The 18,739-nt window shown below is 42.0% G+C and overlaps 1 protein-coding gene across 1 annotated transcript; it reads left to right on the plus strand.

Annotated features, from left to right (window-relative positions):
• The first annotated feature begins 12,627 nt into the window (after nucleotides 1–12,627).
• Nucleotides 12,628–18,488, plus strand: PLK2 (polo like kinase 2). Its single transcript, XM_059874033.1, has 14 exons — nucleotides 12,628–12,936; nucleotides 13,356–13,463; nucleotides 13,622–13,738; nucleotides 13,921–14,050; nucleotides 14,324–14,411; nucleotides 14,676–14,771; nucleotides 14,977–15,175; nucleotides 15,267–15,414; nucleotides 15,834–15,931; nucleotides 16,564–16,687; nucleotides 16,932–17,172; nucleotides 17,273–17,402; nucleotides 17,489–17,599; nucleotides 17,720–18,488. The coding sequence occupies exons 1-14, from the start codon at nucleotides 12,724–12,726 to the stop codon at nucleotides 17,909–17,911; spliced, it is 1,995 nt and encodes a 664-aa protein (XP_059730016.1). The 5' UTR covers nucleotides 12,628–12,723; the 3' UTR covers nucleotides 17,912–18,488.
• The last annotated feature ends 251 nt before the right edge of the window (nucleotides 18,489–18,739 follow it).

The following is an 18,739-nucleotide window of genomic DNA, read 5'->3' on the forward strand; positions in this document are numbered from 1 at the left end:
AGGCTATCTGTCGGAAAGCAGGAGCACATTAGGCAACAGAAGTTCCAGGGAATAGATGGCTTCTGATGAGCTCAAGGGGTGCTGCTACCTGTCCAGGAGCTATTAATCAGGGAAGGCCTCACAAGCAGTACTGACATTACAGAGTGGGGGAGAAGAAGCACAACCACACTATCATGGGAATATTTTTTTTATTTTGAGAATTTCATAAGGCGTCTCTCTCTACTGTCAGTAGTGGACTGACAGTTGTTCATGTATCTGTGCTTCACAGCATGGAGAAACATTGGGCTCCATTTTGGAAATAGGCATCTGAAAGTACTCAAGCTTTGCTTAAGCTGCCTACCTTCTTTTACTGTTTCTTGGAGTGAGAGAGGGAGGATGAAATCTGGCTCTCTTGCTCAGAGGCAAGTGCTGAGAAAGAGAAATTTCTAGTGTTCTCACCTTGAAAGTACCTATGCTTTCTGATGAGCTGCAGAAGGGGAGGGCAGGCTTACAGAGGTACTCAACATCTCTTTGGAATGAATAATTGCAAGATAGTTTTTAGAAAATTACTAGTAGCTCTGTTCTGTGCACTTAGTCCCAGGGGAAAAAATAAAGTATATCGTCAAACTGGTGGGAGAGAAAATATTGGCTCACATTTGTAGCTATGGTTTTCAAAAGAATTTGTATGTTCTTTGAAGCTGAGCACAGATTAAATTCTTGTGCCTGAGTGAATTTATGCAAATGTGGAGTTTTGAGGCATGCTTTAATGGCTTTTTAGTTACATGTTATGAGTAATGTTAATGCTGAGCTTTTAAATGGTAGCTGGATGTATTTATGATGAATGTAGGACATGTTGGGAAATAGAATTTCCAAGTTTCATACACCTAGAGATGGAGGTGAAGTGTCATACATTCCTCTTAGGAAACACTTAAAAGACATGTCAAGTCAGCTGATTTTTAAGCCATTAAGTCCAGCATGAGAGATTACTGTTAGGAGGAAATCTGCAGAAACATCAGTATGAATCACTCTCTTGGGGAGTGGGAATTACTCTTTTGGAGATTTTCATGCCCCAAAAGGATGGGAGTAAAAATTACAACTATTTACCTTTACACAAAAACCACAAGGAGAATATCTTGTTATTCTTTTCTTCTCTTTCCTGTTGCATTATGCATTTTTTATGTTTTTCTGCAAAAGCATTTTTTAGTGTGCTTTAAGCAGGCTCTTTGGAGTTGCTAGCCACAGTCTGTTGAGGGAATGAACTAAGAGGGAATGGAGCTGTGAGGAACCAGCTGAGTGGTGCCAGTGTACATCTGCAGGGAGAGGATCAGGGTGGTCATAGCTGTGAACCTGGGAGAAGCAACACCTGAAGGAGAGACAAGAAGTTTACCTGGTCTGGAGCTCAAAACAGCTATGGAAAGAGTTATCATTAGTTATTCCTGACTAATACTGTTTGAAAAAGGGTCCTATTTAATGATAAAAAAAATATTTTTCACCCAGCAAGAAGATCTCTCTTATCCCTCCACTGCTCAGCAAATGAACTTCACCAATGTTAACTCCAAACAGTGAGAAGTTTCATGATTAATTCTCTTATACCCTCCATGTGTGGGGAGCTGTGTCCCAGTTGCATTGCAGACACTCTCTGGCCCTGGGGCAATGTTCTTAAATGTCCTGAGCAGATTGGTCAGCATAACTCTGCAGCCGCAAATATTTCTCAACAGTTTGTGAAGAAAATACGGGTCTAAGTCACAAAGCATGCATACAACAAAATGAAACTATAGACAAGCACCTTAGAACTTTCATTTCTGAAAGAAAATGTCTTTTGCAGTCCCTAAGGAAGGGCCTGTTCATAATTTCTCATAAAATCATAAAGCAGGTGACAGATTTTATTACCCCTGTGATGAATTTCAATACTAACAAATCAAAAATTTTGAGAGAGCATTGGTGAGCATTGTCATAACTGCTATCTGGAGAGTCTCAACTCCCTCACAGGCACTGCTTTGCTCCCTTGATAAAATGGCTGTTTCACAAGGAACAGGATGATGCGCACAGAGAAAGCAGCTGCATATTTAGGGTTCATAGAACAAAGGATTCTCAGCCTGTTGCTGCTCACTGAAGTGTGCCCCCTCTCTCGTCATAATATTCTTCTCCTTCTAAATCCACTGTAATTCAGTAAATGCTGGTCTCTACAGCATGACAGAAGGACTGTAGATAATATTGTTCCTTCTCAAACAGCTGTGACAGAGAAAGCAGTTGGGAGTTACTTCAGGCAAGATGACTGATCACCCATTTGATCCCAAACTTAAATGCATCTAGCTTAGTCTTTGGCATCAAGTTCTTGCAAAGCAACAACCTCTGATACAGTTTTTATTTTGTATTTATTGCACTGTTTTGTTCTTTCCATTGACTATACTATTTGTTACTCACCCTTCCTCTCACCATAAGCTTAATTTGCTGTTTGCTTCCACGTGTTCTGTTTCCTGATGCTTGAAAAGTAAGTTCTGATCTTTTCCTCAAGACTCTTCTGTGTTACTTTCTCTCCAGTAAAAGATGGTGGTTCTTTTCAAACTTTGTCCCAGAACAAAGTGAACAGAATTAATGAAAGTGGAAGAAATCCCAAGGCTTTTGGGAAAGGTTCAGGCTGCAGAGAATGGTTTGAGAGCTGCCCAAGAGGCTGACTCATGGAAGCCATCTTAACCTAAGAAATCAGTGAAGCAGAGAATACACAACCAAAAATCATAAGAGAGACACAGTGACTAAGAGAGGGGGCAGGGGAGGGGAGGTTTAAAAGAGAGAAATCAAGTTTACAAGAGAGAAACAAGTCTGGGTCTAACAAAGTCTGCAGTTCTTAATGCATATAGACTGGGGCATTTGCACTTCCTGATCAGAGAAACTTGTTAAGTAGTTCATCTGCTTTGTTTCTTTCTGTGCAAAAACATGCTTGGGGACTAGTCTTACTGAAATGGGCAAAACTCTGAATCATTGAGTCATCAGTGCTGGAAGAGAATCACTCAGCCTAACTGTCAACCCAGCACTACTGTTGGTAATCTCTTAACCACTACACTTCACTCACCACCAGATCCAGATACTTCTAAAACACCTCCAGGTATGGTGACTCCACCACCTCCCTGGACAACCTGTTCCAGTGCCTGACCACCCTAACAGTGAAAAAAATTGTTTCTAATATCTAATCTCATTATCCCCTGACTCAGTTTAAGGCCATTTCCTATTGTCCTCTCACTGCAGGGACAGCTGAAGGTACTGGACCCCACCTTACTAACAGCCTCCTTTCAGGCAGTTGTAGAGGGCAATGAGGATTCCCCTGAGCCTCCACTTCTCGAGGATAAATACCCCCAACTCCCTCAGGTGTTTCTCCTAAGACAGGATCTCTAGATGCTGCATGAGCCTTGTTGTCCTCTTGACACAGCCCAGGTGAGGGGCCCAGAGCTGGACACGGCACTCGAGGTGTGCCCTCAGCAGTGCCCAGTACAGGGGGACAATCCCTGCCCTGGCCCTGCTGGCCACACCCTGGCTGATCCAGGCCAGGATGCCATTGGCCTTCTTGGCCACGTGGGCACACCCTGGCTCATGTTCAGCTGCTGTCACCAGCACTCCCAGGTCTCTTGCTGCTGAACTCTCAAGCCACTCCTCCTCAAGACTGTAAAGCTGCATGGGGTTTGAAAACATTTGTTCTAACCACAAATGCACTTTTTGAAGCACTCTAAGGTACTTAAAAAATAACACTCACAACATTGTTTTCCTCTTAGATGACCTTTTCCTGTTTTCTTGCAAAGAACGTACAAGTGTGAACTGCTTGTTTTACTGCTGAAAGAATAGGAGCCAGAGTTTCTCATGACTGCTCACTCTCTGCCTCTCCAAACCAGGACTGCTCTTCTAGAAGCAGCCATGTTTTCCTAACTACCATGCATCTAACCAGATACACCATCACCAAGGAGCCCAAGGGCAATAAAACAAAATTCTGTTTTTTTAAAAATAGATCTATTTTATGCGTGTATTGGGTGACTTCCTTCATACATCACAATTATCAATTGGGTATTATTTTGAATTCTGATCATGCCTCTCTGCTGCTACTTGACAGATAAGTGAAAACTGTCCCTGTCTCTTTAAGTCAGGAGTTGGCTGATTCTATGAGTTTCAAATCTGTCATCTAACACTAACAGTAATGAGATAACTAAGAAAAAAATCAGGAAACTTCTAGTGGCAGAGTCTCTGCCATTAGAATCTAAATATATAAACCAGAGGGAGAGGTAATATTTTTCATAAACTTGAGCTGACATATCTACAAAGAGACAGTTCTTTTAGCACACCAGCCCTTCTGAAAGTCAAAAATAGAAGCAGAAACTTTTGAAGCTAAATGCAGACTCCAACAGGAGAAACGTCACAGTTCATTGTGAAGGTCACTGCTATACATTCACTGAAGGAAGTGATCTCCTTACTTGAAATGAGAGTTAAAATTAGCTCAGACCCATCCCAAAAATCCAATAATCCATGTTGTAGGCCAAGCTATCACATCCTGTTTCTAAACTTGTATTTGCAATGTTTTACTTCCTTTCTAAAGGCTCACCCTTTGCCAGATGCCAAGGCTTCTCTTTACATTGCTGAGCTGCAATAACTACTTGTGTTCTTGTTTTTACCTTGTTGTAAATTCTGCTGAGTGCTATTTTTCTACATTATTTTACATTTGCTCTGGGGCATTACTGTGCACTTCAGACATGAAAGTGCAGTGCATGTGTGTTACACAATAAATTTACTATGGTTGATCTGTGCCAATAACTGCTTTCAAAACTTAAAACCTGTCCCATGTAAAGTAATACCGAACATTAAAGGCCAACTGAGAACCCACAAGCCAAACCGGCATAAAATGTCAATTTGAAATAGAACTAAGGATTTGAGAGAACTAAAATTTTCCCCAAATGTCCCCTGTTTTAGACAAAATGGTTGAGTCAGTCTGTAGCTATGGAACTGAATTTTTGTGTTCCTTTTGGGCAGTCCTAACTGCCTCCTCTCAGACCAGATGTGCAGAAAAGCATCTGCTGTGGTGCTGGGAGGTATACAGATTTTTTACTACCCAGTGTGTGTCTTTTAGAGCAGTGACAACACCCAAACAGATATCCCATGGTCAGAGGGCAATATTTACCTTTCTGGCTAGTGTATTTATCATTTTGCCAGCAGGTTTTTTTCTCATAGTTCTGGCTTTGTTTGCATGTAGGGCTTTTTTCCACTGATGAGTAGCTTTATTCAAGGTACTGGCTTCTGGAGTTTAAAAAGCAGATGTCCAGTAACTGCCTGAGGTCTTTGGTCATTGGGGGAATCATACAGCTAAACCCAGGAAAAGGAAAGTACAGCATTGGCCTACCTACCTTCCCTGATGTTAACAATAGCTTTAATCAGAAAAGCATGCCAGAATGAAAGGATCAAAGTGAGCTAGTGAAAAAAAAAATCTAGTGGGGATTTTCATTTTCATATCTAGTTATTTAGGGCATCCTTTTTGTTCATCATTTCTTTTATCCATTCTGTTTTAAATATCACCCGCTCTCATTTCTATTCTTAAAGAGGCCAGTGGACCAGACTTTATATGTCACTCTTTCCTAGATGTGTTAACTTTCCTTAGAGGCCATTGATCAGTGTGTGATCTGTTTTAATTTGGTACACTGACTTTACTAATGACATGCTTCAATTCTTTAGGTCAGCAGTCAGGATAGGTGTAACTCCAATAAACTAAATTTAGTGCCAGCCACTTTTAAATATTTGCATAAATGTAGAAAGTACTTTTACCTGGAAAACCTGGAGATATCAATATATAACACAAGGTAAGGAACAAAGAAAATCTTCTGATGTAAGACAGGGAAGAGCTTATTGAAAAGTGTGGTTCTCAGCTCTCCCCAGAATCTCTGAATACATGCCTCTGTCATGTCAAAACCTTGATGGTAACATATGGTGTGAACCCTCCTTACTATATGCTTTTTCAATCTTACTGTTTTTATTTTAGAGCAGTGTATAGAAGAATTCTATGAAAGATAATGGTTGTTAATTTAGTTTAATGAAATCCCAATGAGAAAGAGAGGACAGGATGCCCTTCTTTCACAGATGAGTTGCTTGCTTCACTTGCCTCTGACAATGGCAGCTTTCAGCCCACCTTTTATTCCTGAGCAGGCTCTATTCTGCTCTATTCAGGATTGTTTCCGGCATGTCTTGCTTTGGTAGCAATGAGCTCCTCTCATATCTAAAGTGCTAGTAGGGTGTGCATATCTAACTAATTATGCAGTAACTAATTTTACTGTAGACCCTCAACTCTCCTACGTTCAACTCTAATTTCTCAGAGTTTCTCTATCTCCAAGCCTTATTAAGACATGCATCACTGTCTGGCCCTGTTTGAACATCATCTGCAGCTGTTGAGGATTAAGAACAATGACTGGTACTCCTGTTTGCCAGAACATTTGATTCTTTGTATCTGTCTTGTTCTACAATCCTAGTTAATAACAAAATAAGACAAAAAAAGTTTACAATCTCATAAATGTTCTCCTCTCTTGTGCTTCATGTTTATAATACATAGTCATAAGTGGCTTGTACATGTCTAGTTACTGGCTGCACATGCATAAAAAACAGGTATGGTTGTTCTGGATAGAAGAGACTGTCGTAGAGACAGATAACCTATGACAGACTCTTACATCATGTATCTCGTAACTCTGTTCCTGTGTTGTCTGTGTCATCTGAGCCCTGGTAACACTGACTTCTGCCCTTAGGATTCAGGAAGCTGCTATTCTATCCATAGAAAGAAAATAAGTGCTTAGCCTAATTGGTAAGTAACTCTCCTGTCCCGTATCCTGAAGTACTTGAAGACTGAAACTTGAAAGGGGAAGGGAGATCAGGAAGGGAAACATACTGACTGAAGTACTGACCTCTTTGTTCTGTTTAGAGGATTTTGACTACCCTTTGGCATAATTTCCTTTAACAAGGAGGTTTTATGTGTAAGATATTTGGGCATTGAGAAGGGCTAAATGAAAAAAAAAAAAACACCAACACAAAATATTCTAGATAGCTCTTTTACGACACAAAACACTATGCCCGTTGTTCCTTGGGTTTGAAGCTAAGTGTCTCCAATACTGGGCATGAAGCTACAATCACACAGATCTTTGTTCCTTATGCATGATCAATGTGGTTGAGTAAGGGGCCTAGCAGTCATTTATACAGGAGGCAGGCTAATTCTGGCCATAACAGCTCCATCACCAGCACATGGTGTCTGTAGACTCACAAAGTTTTAAGTACCTTAAATGGGACCAAAAAACACCAGAAGCAGCAGCAGCTTCTGAAAAAAGATACTGATAGCAGACCAAGTGGCCACAGTGCTTCCCTAAATGAATTATGGACTGATGCACTTAAACTAAGAAAGCACTTAGGAGCATTTACATTGCAGAAAAAGGCAGAATGACTGTAATTCCTACAGGACACTACATGAAATATTTGCTTGTGTTTGGGGTCATTAGGTTTAACAGTTTCTTATGGATGAATAATACATTTTGCACTCTTGTTTCTCCTCAGTGCATTTAAAGCTGGCGAATAGTGGCCACAGAGAACTTCACCGAGGGAAATTATGTATCTGAAGGTAGTGTCTTTTAAAACCTTTAAAGTCAGAAGCTTTAGAGTCTTTACTTTTGCAGTACTCAATTTTGAGGTTAGTATAATCTTTTTTTCGGTCTGGCATATGCAACAAAAACAAGCCAAGCTGTGAAAAAAACAAAATGAGAAAAATAACACCATGTGCAAACCTGTGGTCTGACTTCACTTTAGAAGCAGATGCTGTATGAAGGTGTTACTGCACTTCCTGAAGGCAGGGGCTAGTGCCTGAAACAAAGCTGTGTGACATTATTCAACCCAGGCAGCACAGGGGAAGAATGAGACAGTAGTGAGGAAGACAAAGAGGAAGATAAGTCTCTTTGACATTGTCTTCACTTGATCACTGACACTTGGCAGGAGCTATATTATTTTCATACTCTATCACTGTACTGGGGGAACACCTTCCAGAACCACCCATCAATCTTGACCACGTAAGTATGCATTAAATTCAATGAAATAGAGTTTCATGTCTTTGGGGACCAAATACAGGATCCTATAACTACCACAATTGCAAGCCTGTCCACCTGCCAGCCCCAGGGAACTTACACTGAGCAGGCAGGGAGGGAATAGACCTTGGCACCACACCAGAAGGAACTAAAAGCTAGCACAGCCTGTGTGACCGCTGCCCTAAACACCCTCCTCTTTTCTTGGGAGATCTTTCTGGGAAAACATACGATTGCCTAAGTTCTTGGTAGTCTGCCTGCTTTTTAATTAGTAGATCACTTTGAACAAAACTGCAAAAGAATTTAGGTCTTTGGAAACATTGCCAAGCTTCAAACAAAGAAAATTAAGAGACATGAATTATGGCAGAAACAAGTGTTTTGCACCAGCTCTGCAGTGATTTAAGGAGAAAAGATGCTATCATACCTGGGTATAAGAACAATCTATGACAACAAAATCCTGCAAGGGAAGTGACAAACTGAAGAGCAAATGTTTAATTCTATATCTAGTCCAGCTTTTATGTGTTTTATAATTTATTTGTTAAGGATGCCTAAGGATGCTAGAAACCTTAGAAATGAATACTTCACTGGAAACACAAAAACCAGTGCCCTGGAGAACAGGGAAAATGTGGAAAACAAAAACAGAGAACATACAGACCCATATGGGGTGGTGAGGAAAGGCTGGTATGGAACTGAAAATTAAGAGGATAAGTTAGGTAATTGTCCTGGGTGACTTTATGATGCTTGTATCCCCAGTCATCTGTTCTGTTTATGCTGGGTATTAAGTTCTGCACCTTTAAGACAGTTCTGAGAGCTGAGGGGGAGAAGAACCACAGAGTTTGTTCTCAGGGACTGCCTTGCTCCCCGCAACCATCTCACAGACTGTGCTGTCTGCAGCACGGACAGCAGAGGAAGCTCTCCTCTGATTTTTGTTCACTTTTAGCTGGCTCAGACAGAGAAGCTCCCCAGACTGTGGCTTTTCCTTTTCTTGGAGCTGTTCAGCCCTGCTCTGGACTGAAAACCCAGAAAAACACTGGGAGCTCACACCTGTGGCCTATTGGGAACCAGGAGGTGGCATTGTTCAGCATAAGAGGGACTGATAAGAGACTGAGCAAGCCAAGATACACCCCATGACAAGGACTTTCTGAATTTCCCATCTCTTCAGAACAACAAAAAGTTCCATTGTTTAATATTATTTTTTTCGTATTTGTACTTTGCTAGTATTTGTACTTTGCTAGTATTCATACTTTGCTAGTTAAATAAACAAATTTTTCCACTTCTCTTCAAAGAAATGTTTTCTGATACAGTAGAAGGGAGGGGCCACTTGAATTTGCTTTCTAAAAAATACCCATTCAGAAGTTTCCTCCCAAATTTGCCCCAAAACAAGACAGTAATAAACCAAGAAGTGAGACTTAGTCAATCAATCTTAGTTCACAGTAAAGTGAAGGAAGATAAGGGATAGACTCAAGTCACAAAGGATCATGAAGAACATCGTGTAAAAGCCCCAATTTTAATAAAGCCTTTTCTATAGGGTGATATTCTAGAAGTAAGCTGCTTATATATGTTGATACGTAATCCAGTGAACATGCTATTCATTGAACTCATTTGTTTGTTCCATCTTTAAGTAGAATACTCTTCTTTTAGGAAAGACTGCCATAACCTCTATTCAACAGCTGAGGGCACTCCACAACCAGTTAAATGAAAAACATGGTTTTACCAAAGCTAACCTGAAGCAGGAGAGCTATCAGCTAACCTGACAGCAGAAATCAAATTATTGGGCCAGCCAGGTGAAAGATCGGGGCTGCCTGCCAAATAAGTGTGGACTGCCACCCGAGTCCGGAATGAATTATGTAGGAGCATACTGAGTTGGCTTAAATTGGCATACTGGGTAGGGAAATACTATTAGTGGCACCAAATATTCAGAAAGTTCAGCTGACAGTCAGTCTGGAAGCCTTGTATACAGTGTTAGTCTGGATTTCATATAAAGCTCTGGTTTCCCTGGCAAAATCATGCTCATGAATACAGTGATGAAGCTCTGTAATATTCATGAAGTCGGAAATCCAGGATTTAATGTTCTTCTTTCTGGAAATTTAAGTCTCTGGACACCTCACTTTTGTAATGTTATGGTAAGAATAAGTGGTTCATGGGAAGACCTTCTTCCTACAAGCCTGTGATGGGACAGCTTCTGACTGTCAAATTCCCATTCCTCATCTGAACCACGGATTTATTCACACACAGTCTTTGCAGACCCTTGGTAATATGGCTTTTATGAACAGCTCCATACTTGTGTCAAAATGGACCTGAAGGAATATATGATTGTCTGTTTTCTAGAAGCAGACACAGAAGGAATGCCTGAAGCCTGAGTTTGGGCTAGGTTTGCCCTGTTTCTTGGCAGGCAAACTGTGACGCTGTATGCTGATTTGGCTACAGAACTGTATCTTAGCCAGTTTTCAAAAAAGCTTCTTGTGCAGGCTGCAGGTACATTTGAGCATTTTGCTAATGTAGTTTGGAAGAAAAAAATGGGAGATTACAGAGCACAGGGTAGAATGGCTTTCATCTGCAAAATATAAAAAATATCAACAGATATAAAACGTTAACAACAATGTTATTTTATCCAAGAGATCACCTTTAGAAGAAAGCAAGTTTGCTTTGTAAAACCTCACAATAAACGGTACGGTGAACTTGGGACCTTGAGATGAGTGTTAAGTAAACGGTCCCTTTGAGAAAGTGAGAAAATCCGTCTTCGAGTAACTTCTGCAGGGGACAGCCCAGCAGCCTCAAGGCCTTTTGTAACTCAGCTTAAATACTTTGTTTCAGCAAAGTAGGTGAAAACAAATAGTGTCAGTCCTGCTTAGCAGAACACTTTGTGTACTTTAACCACGTGCTTGTGTCCTCTTAAAGCCAAGCTTAACAATCTTCCCGAAACCTTTACCAGACAAAGCTTGTTTTTCTTATGCTTTTTACCATGTGCAGTACCATTTCTTTCCAGAAGATGGGAAACGTGTACTTCTATTCTCCCTATTTCCCTTATCCCCCAAAAGCCTTTCAGCGCAGCAGATTAAAGTAATGTACTGACATACTGACACTTAACAAAGCAAAGAGAAATCACTTTTATTTGTAATTTGTTTTGCAAAAACGGGTACTAATTTGTGGAAAGGTAAGGTTATGTGAGGGTAATATTTGTCTAGGAAGTCAATGCCTGTAAGACAAAGGGCTAAGGGGGCACAAGACTGAACAGTGTCTATGTATCCCAATTTTTCCTTCTTTTTCTTTTTACCCCTACCCTATGGTAAATGACTTGTAATACTAACGTGATTTGACTAGGTTTTGCAGAGTGAGTTAGGAAGGCAACTGAATGCAGCAGCAAATGCCCATCAAAAAACTGCAGACAAAGAGTGTACACAATCCAGTATACTTAATAATCAGCACTGTTACCTTCCTAAAGAAACACTTATGGAGAGAAACAAATAAACAAATATTGTTATTCTACACTCTTGCTGATTTCGGCTGGGGGGACTTTGTGTGTTAAGGCATGCATACTGTTGTTGACACTCTAAAATTAGACTATTCTGTTATTTTAAGATGTGTAATGAGAGATTTTAAGGGACTGACACCGAAATAACTTACAGTAACATGCTCTGAGAGTCATTCCTACCAAATCAACTAGTCTTTGATTTTTACCAGCAACAAAAGCAGGTAGAAGTGTTTTGTCTGCCAACAAATAAATACTTCAGAAATGTGTCACACACTAAGAAAATGATGAATTTTGGCATTTTTGGATCTTCAGAAAGGAGAAATGTAAAATTGCTTCACATTTCATTATTCTTCTCCCAGACCAGACTTCACTTTCTAGCAATTGTCTGTACAGAGACCCTATACTACAATTGCCTTCAGGTGAGTTCCAACTTGATTTATTTGCTGCTTATGAAGGGATTTCAGAGCGGACTGTTGTCAGACAGCTGTGCGGGGTGTCCCTAGGCATGAGCTCTCCTTACAAAGGGAGGGACACGATAGCCCCTAGGCAGTGGGGCATTCATGCCAGCGATTTGTATCATCTGAGCAGGACCATGGGCCTCAGCTCCCTGCTGGCCCTGTCTGTCTGTCTGTCTGTCTGCTGCTTTGGCATAGGCGGGACAAACTCCTTCTCTTCCTCACGTGCAGCAACAGGCATGCGTTACAGGGCTGCTCCTAGAGCTCGGACCGTCCATCACCAACCCGCACTGCCCCGCACACAGCAATCCTCGAGCGAGGAAAACACCTCTCACGCTGAAGCTCTCTTTGACGAGCTCCCACACGGGACGGTAGCGGCCAGGGCAGTCCCCCTGCTGCCGGGGGACAAGAGCCTGTTCGCCCCGCCGCTCTGCTCCGCTCCCAGCTGGGCGAGGGAGGGCACAACAGAACAGCCCGGCAAGAGAGGGCAGAACAGGTCAGCCCGGGGCCGTTCAGCTCTCCGCAGGGCTGGGGCGGGGCGAGGCCGAGCCGAGCCCGGCGGGCGGAGCGGAGCGGAGCCGGGGCGGGGACCGCCCCGCAGCGTGGGGGCGGAGCCGCCACCCGCTTTATAAAGGGCGAGCCGAAGAGCTGCTCGGCGTCGTGAGCATAGCGGGTGGGCAAGGTAGGGTAGGTGGAGTGGGACCGAGAAGGCCAGGCAGGACGGAGCCGGCGGGGTGCGGTGATGGAGCTCCTACGGACTATCGCCCACCCACCGGGCGGCGGCAGTGCCAAGGGCTGCGAGGCGGCTGCGGGCAGGGCGGCCGGCGGCGAGTCGCGCAGGAAGAAGGCGGAGGAGCCGCCGCACCAGCACGGCCACCACGCAGCCGAGGTCTCCCGGATTATAACCGACCCCACGACGGGGAAGCGTTACTGCCGCGGCAAGGTGCTCGGAAAGGTAATGGCTGCGGCGAGCCCCGTGCCCTCCCGAGGCGACGGCCCGTGTGCCGAGCTGCCGCCCCTCGGCGGGGCGGCCGGCGGGCGCTGCCCGCGTTCCCCCGGAGAGCGGAGTGCGCCGCGCTGCCGCCCACGACCTGGCCAGCGCCGCCCGCGCCAGGCGCTATGGGTCCGAGCGCCCTTTCTGCCCCGGAATCGTGCCTTCGGCTCGGGGAGCCCGCGGGAAAGACTTGGATGGTGCATGCGGGGAGTGGGGAGCGCTTGCCTTCCAACAGACGATGAACCCAGGTCCTGTCCTTAGAAAATTGCCCTTTGCTAAGGAAGTTGCGCTGCTTGACTAATACATGAGCTGGTGAATGACTAAGAGCAGGACTGCATTTATACCTGCCCTAATTGCCTTTTTCTCCTATGTCTCTCTAGGGTGGATTTGCCAAGTGTTACGAGATGACAGATTTGACAACAAATAAAGTTTATGCTGCGAAAATCATTCCTCACAGCAGAGTAGCAAAACCTCATCAAAGGGAGAAGGTATGTATGCATGAATGATTTTTTTTTTTTTCCCTCAAACTCTTTGTGTGCTGGATTGCCTACCCCTTTTCCTGAAATGGTTCTGATAGAGCTGTCTGCTCAACCTTGTGGAAGTAAGGCTAACACCTTTCTTCTTTCCCACTATCTTGTTTTTACAGATTGATAAAGAGATTGAGCTGCACAGAATGCTTAATCATAGACATGTTGTGCAGTTTTACCACTACTTTGAAGACAGAGAGAATATTTACATTCTTCTGGAATACTGCAGTAGAAGGGTGAGCATCAGCTGGGAGAAATTGGTATTTACTTACCTGGAATGTGCAACTGTGCAAAATGTGTAAAACTTATTTTTTGTGGCTTTAGTTGTTGTTTCTCAATGCACTCATTTACTTTTGCTAAAGATGAATCTTGTGCATGAATTGTCAGTGACATTTCTGCCTTTGTTTTTCTTCTGCAGTCAATGGCTCACATCTTAAAAGCAAGGAAGGTATTGACAGAACCAGAAGTACGATACTACCTCAGGCAAATTGTGTCAGGGCTAAAGTATCTTCATGAACAGGAAATCTTACACAGGGATCTTAAACTAGGTAAGCTCTCCAACTTCTAAGCATACTCCTCCAGCCCTGTAAAGTTGTACCACTTTATCCTTGTATGGTGATAGTTTGTTTAGTAGAATCAGCTTAGTTGTCTTTACAGTGGAAGCCCATGGTGCTTAAGGGATGACATTAAGCATTCCTAATTAAAAAAAAAAAAAAATCTTGCCTAGCTTCTGGCTCTGAACAAAGTATGACTCAGCACCTGTGGCAAATGCCTTCCTACCTTGCCAGAGATGGATTAACTGGAATTTCTTTGTCTGCCAGGTAACTTCTTTATCAATGAAAACATGGAATTGAAGCTCGGTGACTTTGGCTTGGCAGCTAGGCTGGAACCACTGGAGCACAGGAGGAGGTAGGAGCATCAAAAATGTATACATGAAACTAAATTCATATGAAAATGAAATCATGTTCTATAGCAAAAGCTAGTTATTGCCCCTTCACTATCGTGAAGATAAAATGAAAAAACATCTATGCTATTAAAGTTCTTACAGTTCTAAGTTCTAAAGCTCCTCTTTAGATGTCTGAACTTGAGATGAAAACCTGCCCTTTGATAAATAGCTCCTTCCTCTTTCTATTTGAAATATTAACCAGCTCTGTGGTGTCTTTGATTTTTCAGAACAATATGTGGCACACCAAATTACCTCTCTCCAGAAGTCCTCAACAAACAAGGGCATGGCTGTGAATCTGATATATGGGCCTTAGGCTGTGTAATGTAAGTACTTTCCTGCCTTTGAAATGTATTATATCTGTCACAGGCTTAGGCGTTTGAGAGTTCAAAGGGGATACAGTGCTGCATCCATTTACAGCCTTTTATACATTTTTTGTGTTGGGAGATAGACAAAGCCTTTTTTTTGTAGCTGTAGACACAAGTATGGTAGGTGTGTAAAATAAAACAATTTTCCTTTGCCTTTAAACAGGTATACAATGCTGTTGGGAAGACCCCCGTTTGAGACTACAAATCTTAAAGAAACATACAGATGCATAAGGGAAGCAAGATACAGCCTGCCTTCATCTCTCTTGGCACCTGCAAAACACTTAATAGCTAGCATGTTGTCAAAAAACCCTGAAGATCGGCCCAGTTTAGATGAAATAATTCGACATGAATTCTTCTTACAGGTTTGTACTGTATGCTGTTAGTTTGTAAAAAAACAAAATCCACATAAAAATGCACTCTGTGGTCTAAAAATGTTGTGTTGTATTTCTACAGGGCTTTACACCTGATAGACTTTCTGCAAGCTGTTGTCACACCGTCCCTGATTTCCATTTGTCAAGTCCTGCTAAAAATTTCTTCAAAAAAGCAGCTGCTGCTCTCTTTGGGGGAAAAAAGGATAAGGCCAGATACTTGGACACACATAGTAAGTTTAAAGTCTAGATACAGTCCACTTATCTCTATTGCATCAGTTTCATATTAGTGTGCATATGCTAGATAGCAAAAGAACACTTGTATCTGTGTCTTAGAGCTTTCCTGGGTTGGTTTTGATTTTTTCTTGATAGGTGGGCAGGCTAATATCTATACTTATGTCAGTTTACATACATAAATGCTTCTTACAGCTTTCATGTCTATATTGGTCATCTCTTAGTTTGTAAAGTCTACTGAAATTTAGTCTCTTAGAGTGACTTGTGTATAATGGCATCGTTTCTCTGGGAGACTATGGTAGGCTTAGAAGAAGCTGCTAGAGAGACACAATGTGTTTTCTGCAGGTAACTTGTTATGCTTTCTGTAATTCAATAGCACTTCCAGATTGAGTTAAATATTTTTTTCCCTGTGTTGCAGACAGGCTAGCTAAAGAAGATGAAGAAATCTACAAGCTCAGACATGATTTGAAGAAGACTTCGATAACCCAGCAGGCCCCCAAACACAAGACAGATGAGGTATATGCAAGTGCAGTTCAAATCTAGTAACAGCTGGGTGGAGTAGCTATAATTAAATTATATTTGACTTGGATATCAGAACTGGGGCTGTACACAGCATAATCAAGCTTAAATGATTAGCAGAGCTGCTTTAAGAGGGCTTAAACAAGCATCACAAAGGTATGCTAGCCTTTGTAGGGAGACCATAAATTTTGGCTTTTGAGTAATTATAGTATCTGCCTAGACTCCATTGTTGCCTGTGCGTTAAGTTGTCTGCCAGGTGCTATTTCTCAATATTCCAAATACAGGGCTTCAGTTCATGATTAACTAGGGCTTCTTAAAAGAATAAATTGCTGAAATCTCTTTTACTATTTGGTGTTCAGACCTGCACACAGCTGCTCCCTTGCTCGGGCAGGAGAGCAAAAAACTGATTAATAGCCTGTGAGATGCAAATTGAAGATCTAAAGAATGGAAAGACCTGGAGTGCTGCTCTGAGCTAAGTCTAGCAGCAGCTCCTTTGTAATCTTTGTACATGAGTACCAGTTTCCCTAGAATTTATTATTTGTTGAGAATCAGGAGAGCCATGCAAAACCTGTGTGTAAGCCTTGGCTTGTGTTATGTTTTGATGTTTATGTGTCTGACATCTCTTCTAGGAGATTCAGCCTCTTATCACAACAGTGGTGAAGCCGGGAGCACTGCCAGAAACTAAGCAGATCGGAGACTCCATTCGGATGATAGTCAGAGGAACTTTGGGAAGCTGCAGCAGTAGCAGTGAATGTAAGTGCAGCAATATATGATGTCTAAGTCTGAATCCTGCCTAATTTTCCTCATGTTTTAAAAGCTTGAAGCAAACACTGCTTTTATATTCTTATTTTTGATGTTGCAAAAGCCAATAATTTTGACAAATTTAAACTAGAAAGTCATTAAGGCTAGATTTCTTAAAGTCTACGTAACTCAAAAGTTTAGAACGAAAATCTTCTCTCTATGTGCTCTTGTCAGTCTAATAAGTCTTTCTTTTCAGGTTTGGAAGACAGTACTATGGGAAGCGTTGCTGATACTGTTGCAAGAGTATTGAGGGGATGTCTGGAGAATATGCCAGAAGCAGATAGCAATCCGAAAGAACAGCTGACAGCATCCTTCCAGTGGGTTACAAAATGGGTGGACTACTCCAACAAGTATGGCTTTGGGTACCAGCTGTCAGATCACACTGTTGGCGTCCTCTTTAACAACGGGGCACATATGAGCCTTCTGCCAGACAAAAAGTAAGAATCATTACAAAGCAAACAACTCACTAAAGCAGTTTAAAAATGAAATATTTGTTTCTCATCCCTTACCACCTTTTCTTTTTGTTCCCTCTTTCAGGACGGTGCATTACTATGCTGAGCTAGGCCAATGCTCTGTCTTCTCAGCCACAGAGGCCCCTGAACAGTTCATTAGCCAAGTAACTGTACTGAAGTATTTCTCTCACTATATGGAGGAGAACCTTATGGATGTAAGTTCAGCACCTTCAGGGTCCTGAGCAGTAAAAATACACTAAATGTAAACTGAGTGCTTACCATAGTCTGTTTCCTTTCCTAGGGAGGAGACTTGCCCAGCCTAACAGATGTACGCAGGCCCAGGCTTTACCTCTTACAGTGGCTCAAATCTGATAAAGCACTAATGATGCTCTTCAATGATGGCACGTTTCAAGTAAGTGTGGTAGCATCACCAGAGAAAATGTCTCAGAATACTTTATTGCAATAAAACTAGGTGAATCTCAGAAATTGAGAGGAGAAAGGAGACAAACAGCAACTTGCTTCTCTTTTACAGGTTAACTTCTACCATGATCACACAAAAGTCATAATTTGCAATCAGAGTGAGGAATATCTCCTTACCTACATAAATGAAGACAGGATATCCACAACCTTTCGTCTGACAACCCTTCTGGTTTCGGGATGTTCGTTGGAACTAAAACACAGAATGGAATATGCTCTGAACATGCTGCTGCAGCGATGTAACTGAAGGAATTGACTCTGTTAAACCAAATGGACTCTCTTGTTCACCGTGAATCTACAGTGGAGATGGTGGAGCAACTAGTATGTTGATGATGGATGTGTGGTGGTACGAAAACTGGACTGTCCAAGTGTGCTGGGCACACATCTATTAGAAGCCTAAACCTACTTGTTGGAGTAAAATGTTGTGACAAGGAGTTCTTCGGATTATAGTTTTCCTTGCTTCATGTGTGTTAAAGATATAATTTGACTTGAACTCGGAGCAGAGTGTGTCTGTTTGCTCTGTAAGAGAGCATCTCTGATGGAGTTAAACTGTGAATACACATCTGGAAAGGGAGGGAAGGGAGAGCTCCGTTGTTGGGGATAATTGTAACAAGCAGCTTCTGGTTGCTTAACTGTGAACTATGGCCATACTGTTTTTTTCCTTATTTTTCAAAAATACCCACACTTGTGGCTGGCAAAGTGCATTCCTTGTTAATTTTTTTTTTTAATTTATTACAGCCTAAAGTGAAGTATTTATTACTTTTTTTTTTGAACCTTGGCATTTTGAATATAAATCTGTTGGCAATAAAGAATGGAAATCTGAAGCCTCGTTCTCTCCTCTTTCTCCAGTATAACTGAGCATGCTTTATTTTGCATTACAAGAAGTCTCTCAGATTTGCTTTTGATTTGCTTTCTATATACTATTTTAAAAAGTCTGCCTCGGGTCTGGATATGAAGGGTAGGCAGGTTTATCTGTGTCTGTGCCCACTTGCAGTCACAAACACCAACACGGCTATTGTTAATTATAGCTGCAATCCTAAAATAACTGCTGATGGAGCTTACAGGCTAATGATGT

Source organism: Haemorhous mexicanus, chromosome Z (genome assembly GCF_027477595.1).
Source record: "Haemorhous mexicanus isolate bHaeMex1 chromosome Z, bHaeMex1.pri, whole genome shotgun sequence".
In the NCBI taxonomy this organism is placed as follows: Eukaryota; Metazoa; Chordata; class Aves; order Passeriformes; family Fringillidae; genus Haemorhous; species Haemorhous mexicanus.

What these genes read in the sequence shown, in the direction of transcription:
- PLK2 (XM_059874033.1), top strand. Translation starts at nt 12,724, where the DNA reads ATGGAGCTCCTACGGACTATCGCCCACCCACCGGGCGGCGGCAGTGCC. An exon ending in GACATGAATTCTTCTTACAG is followed by an intron (nt 15,176 to 15,266) that starts GTTTGTACTGTA and finishes GTATTTCTACAG; the next exon opens with GGCTTTACACCTGATAGACT. An exon ending in CAGATACTTGGACACACATA is followed by an intron (nt 15,415 to 15,833) that starts GTAAGTTTAAAG and finishes CCTGTGTTGCAG; the next exon opens with ACAGGCTAGCTAAAGAAGAT.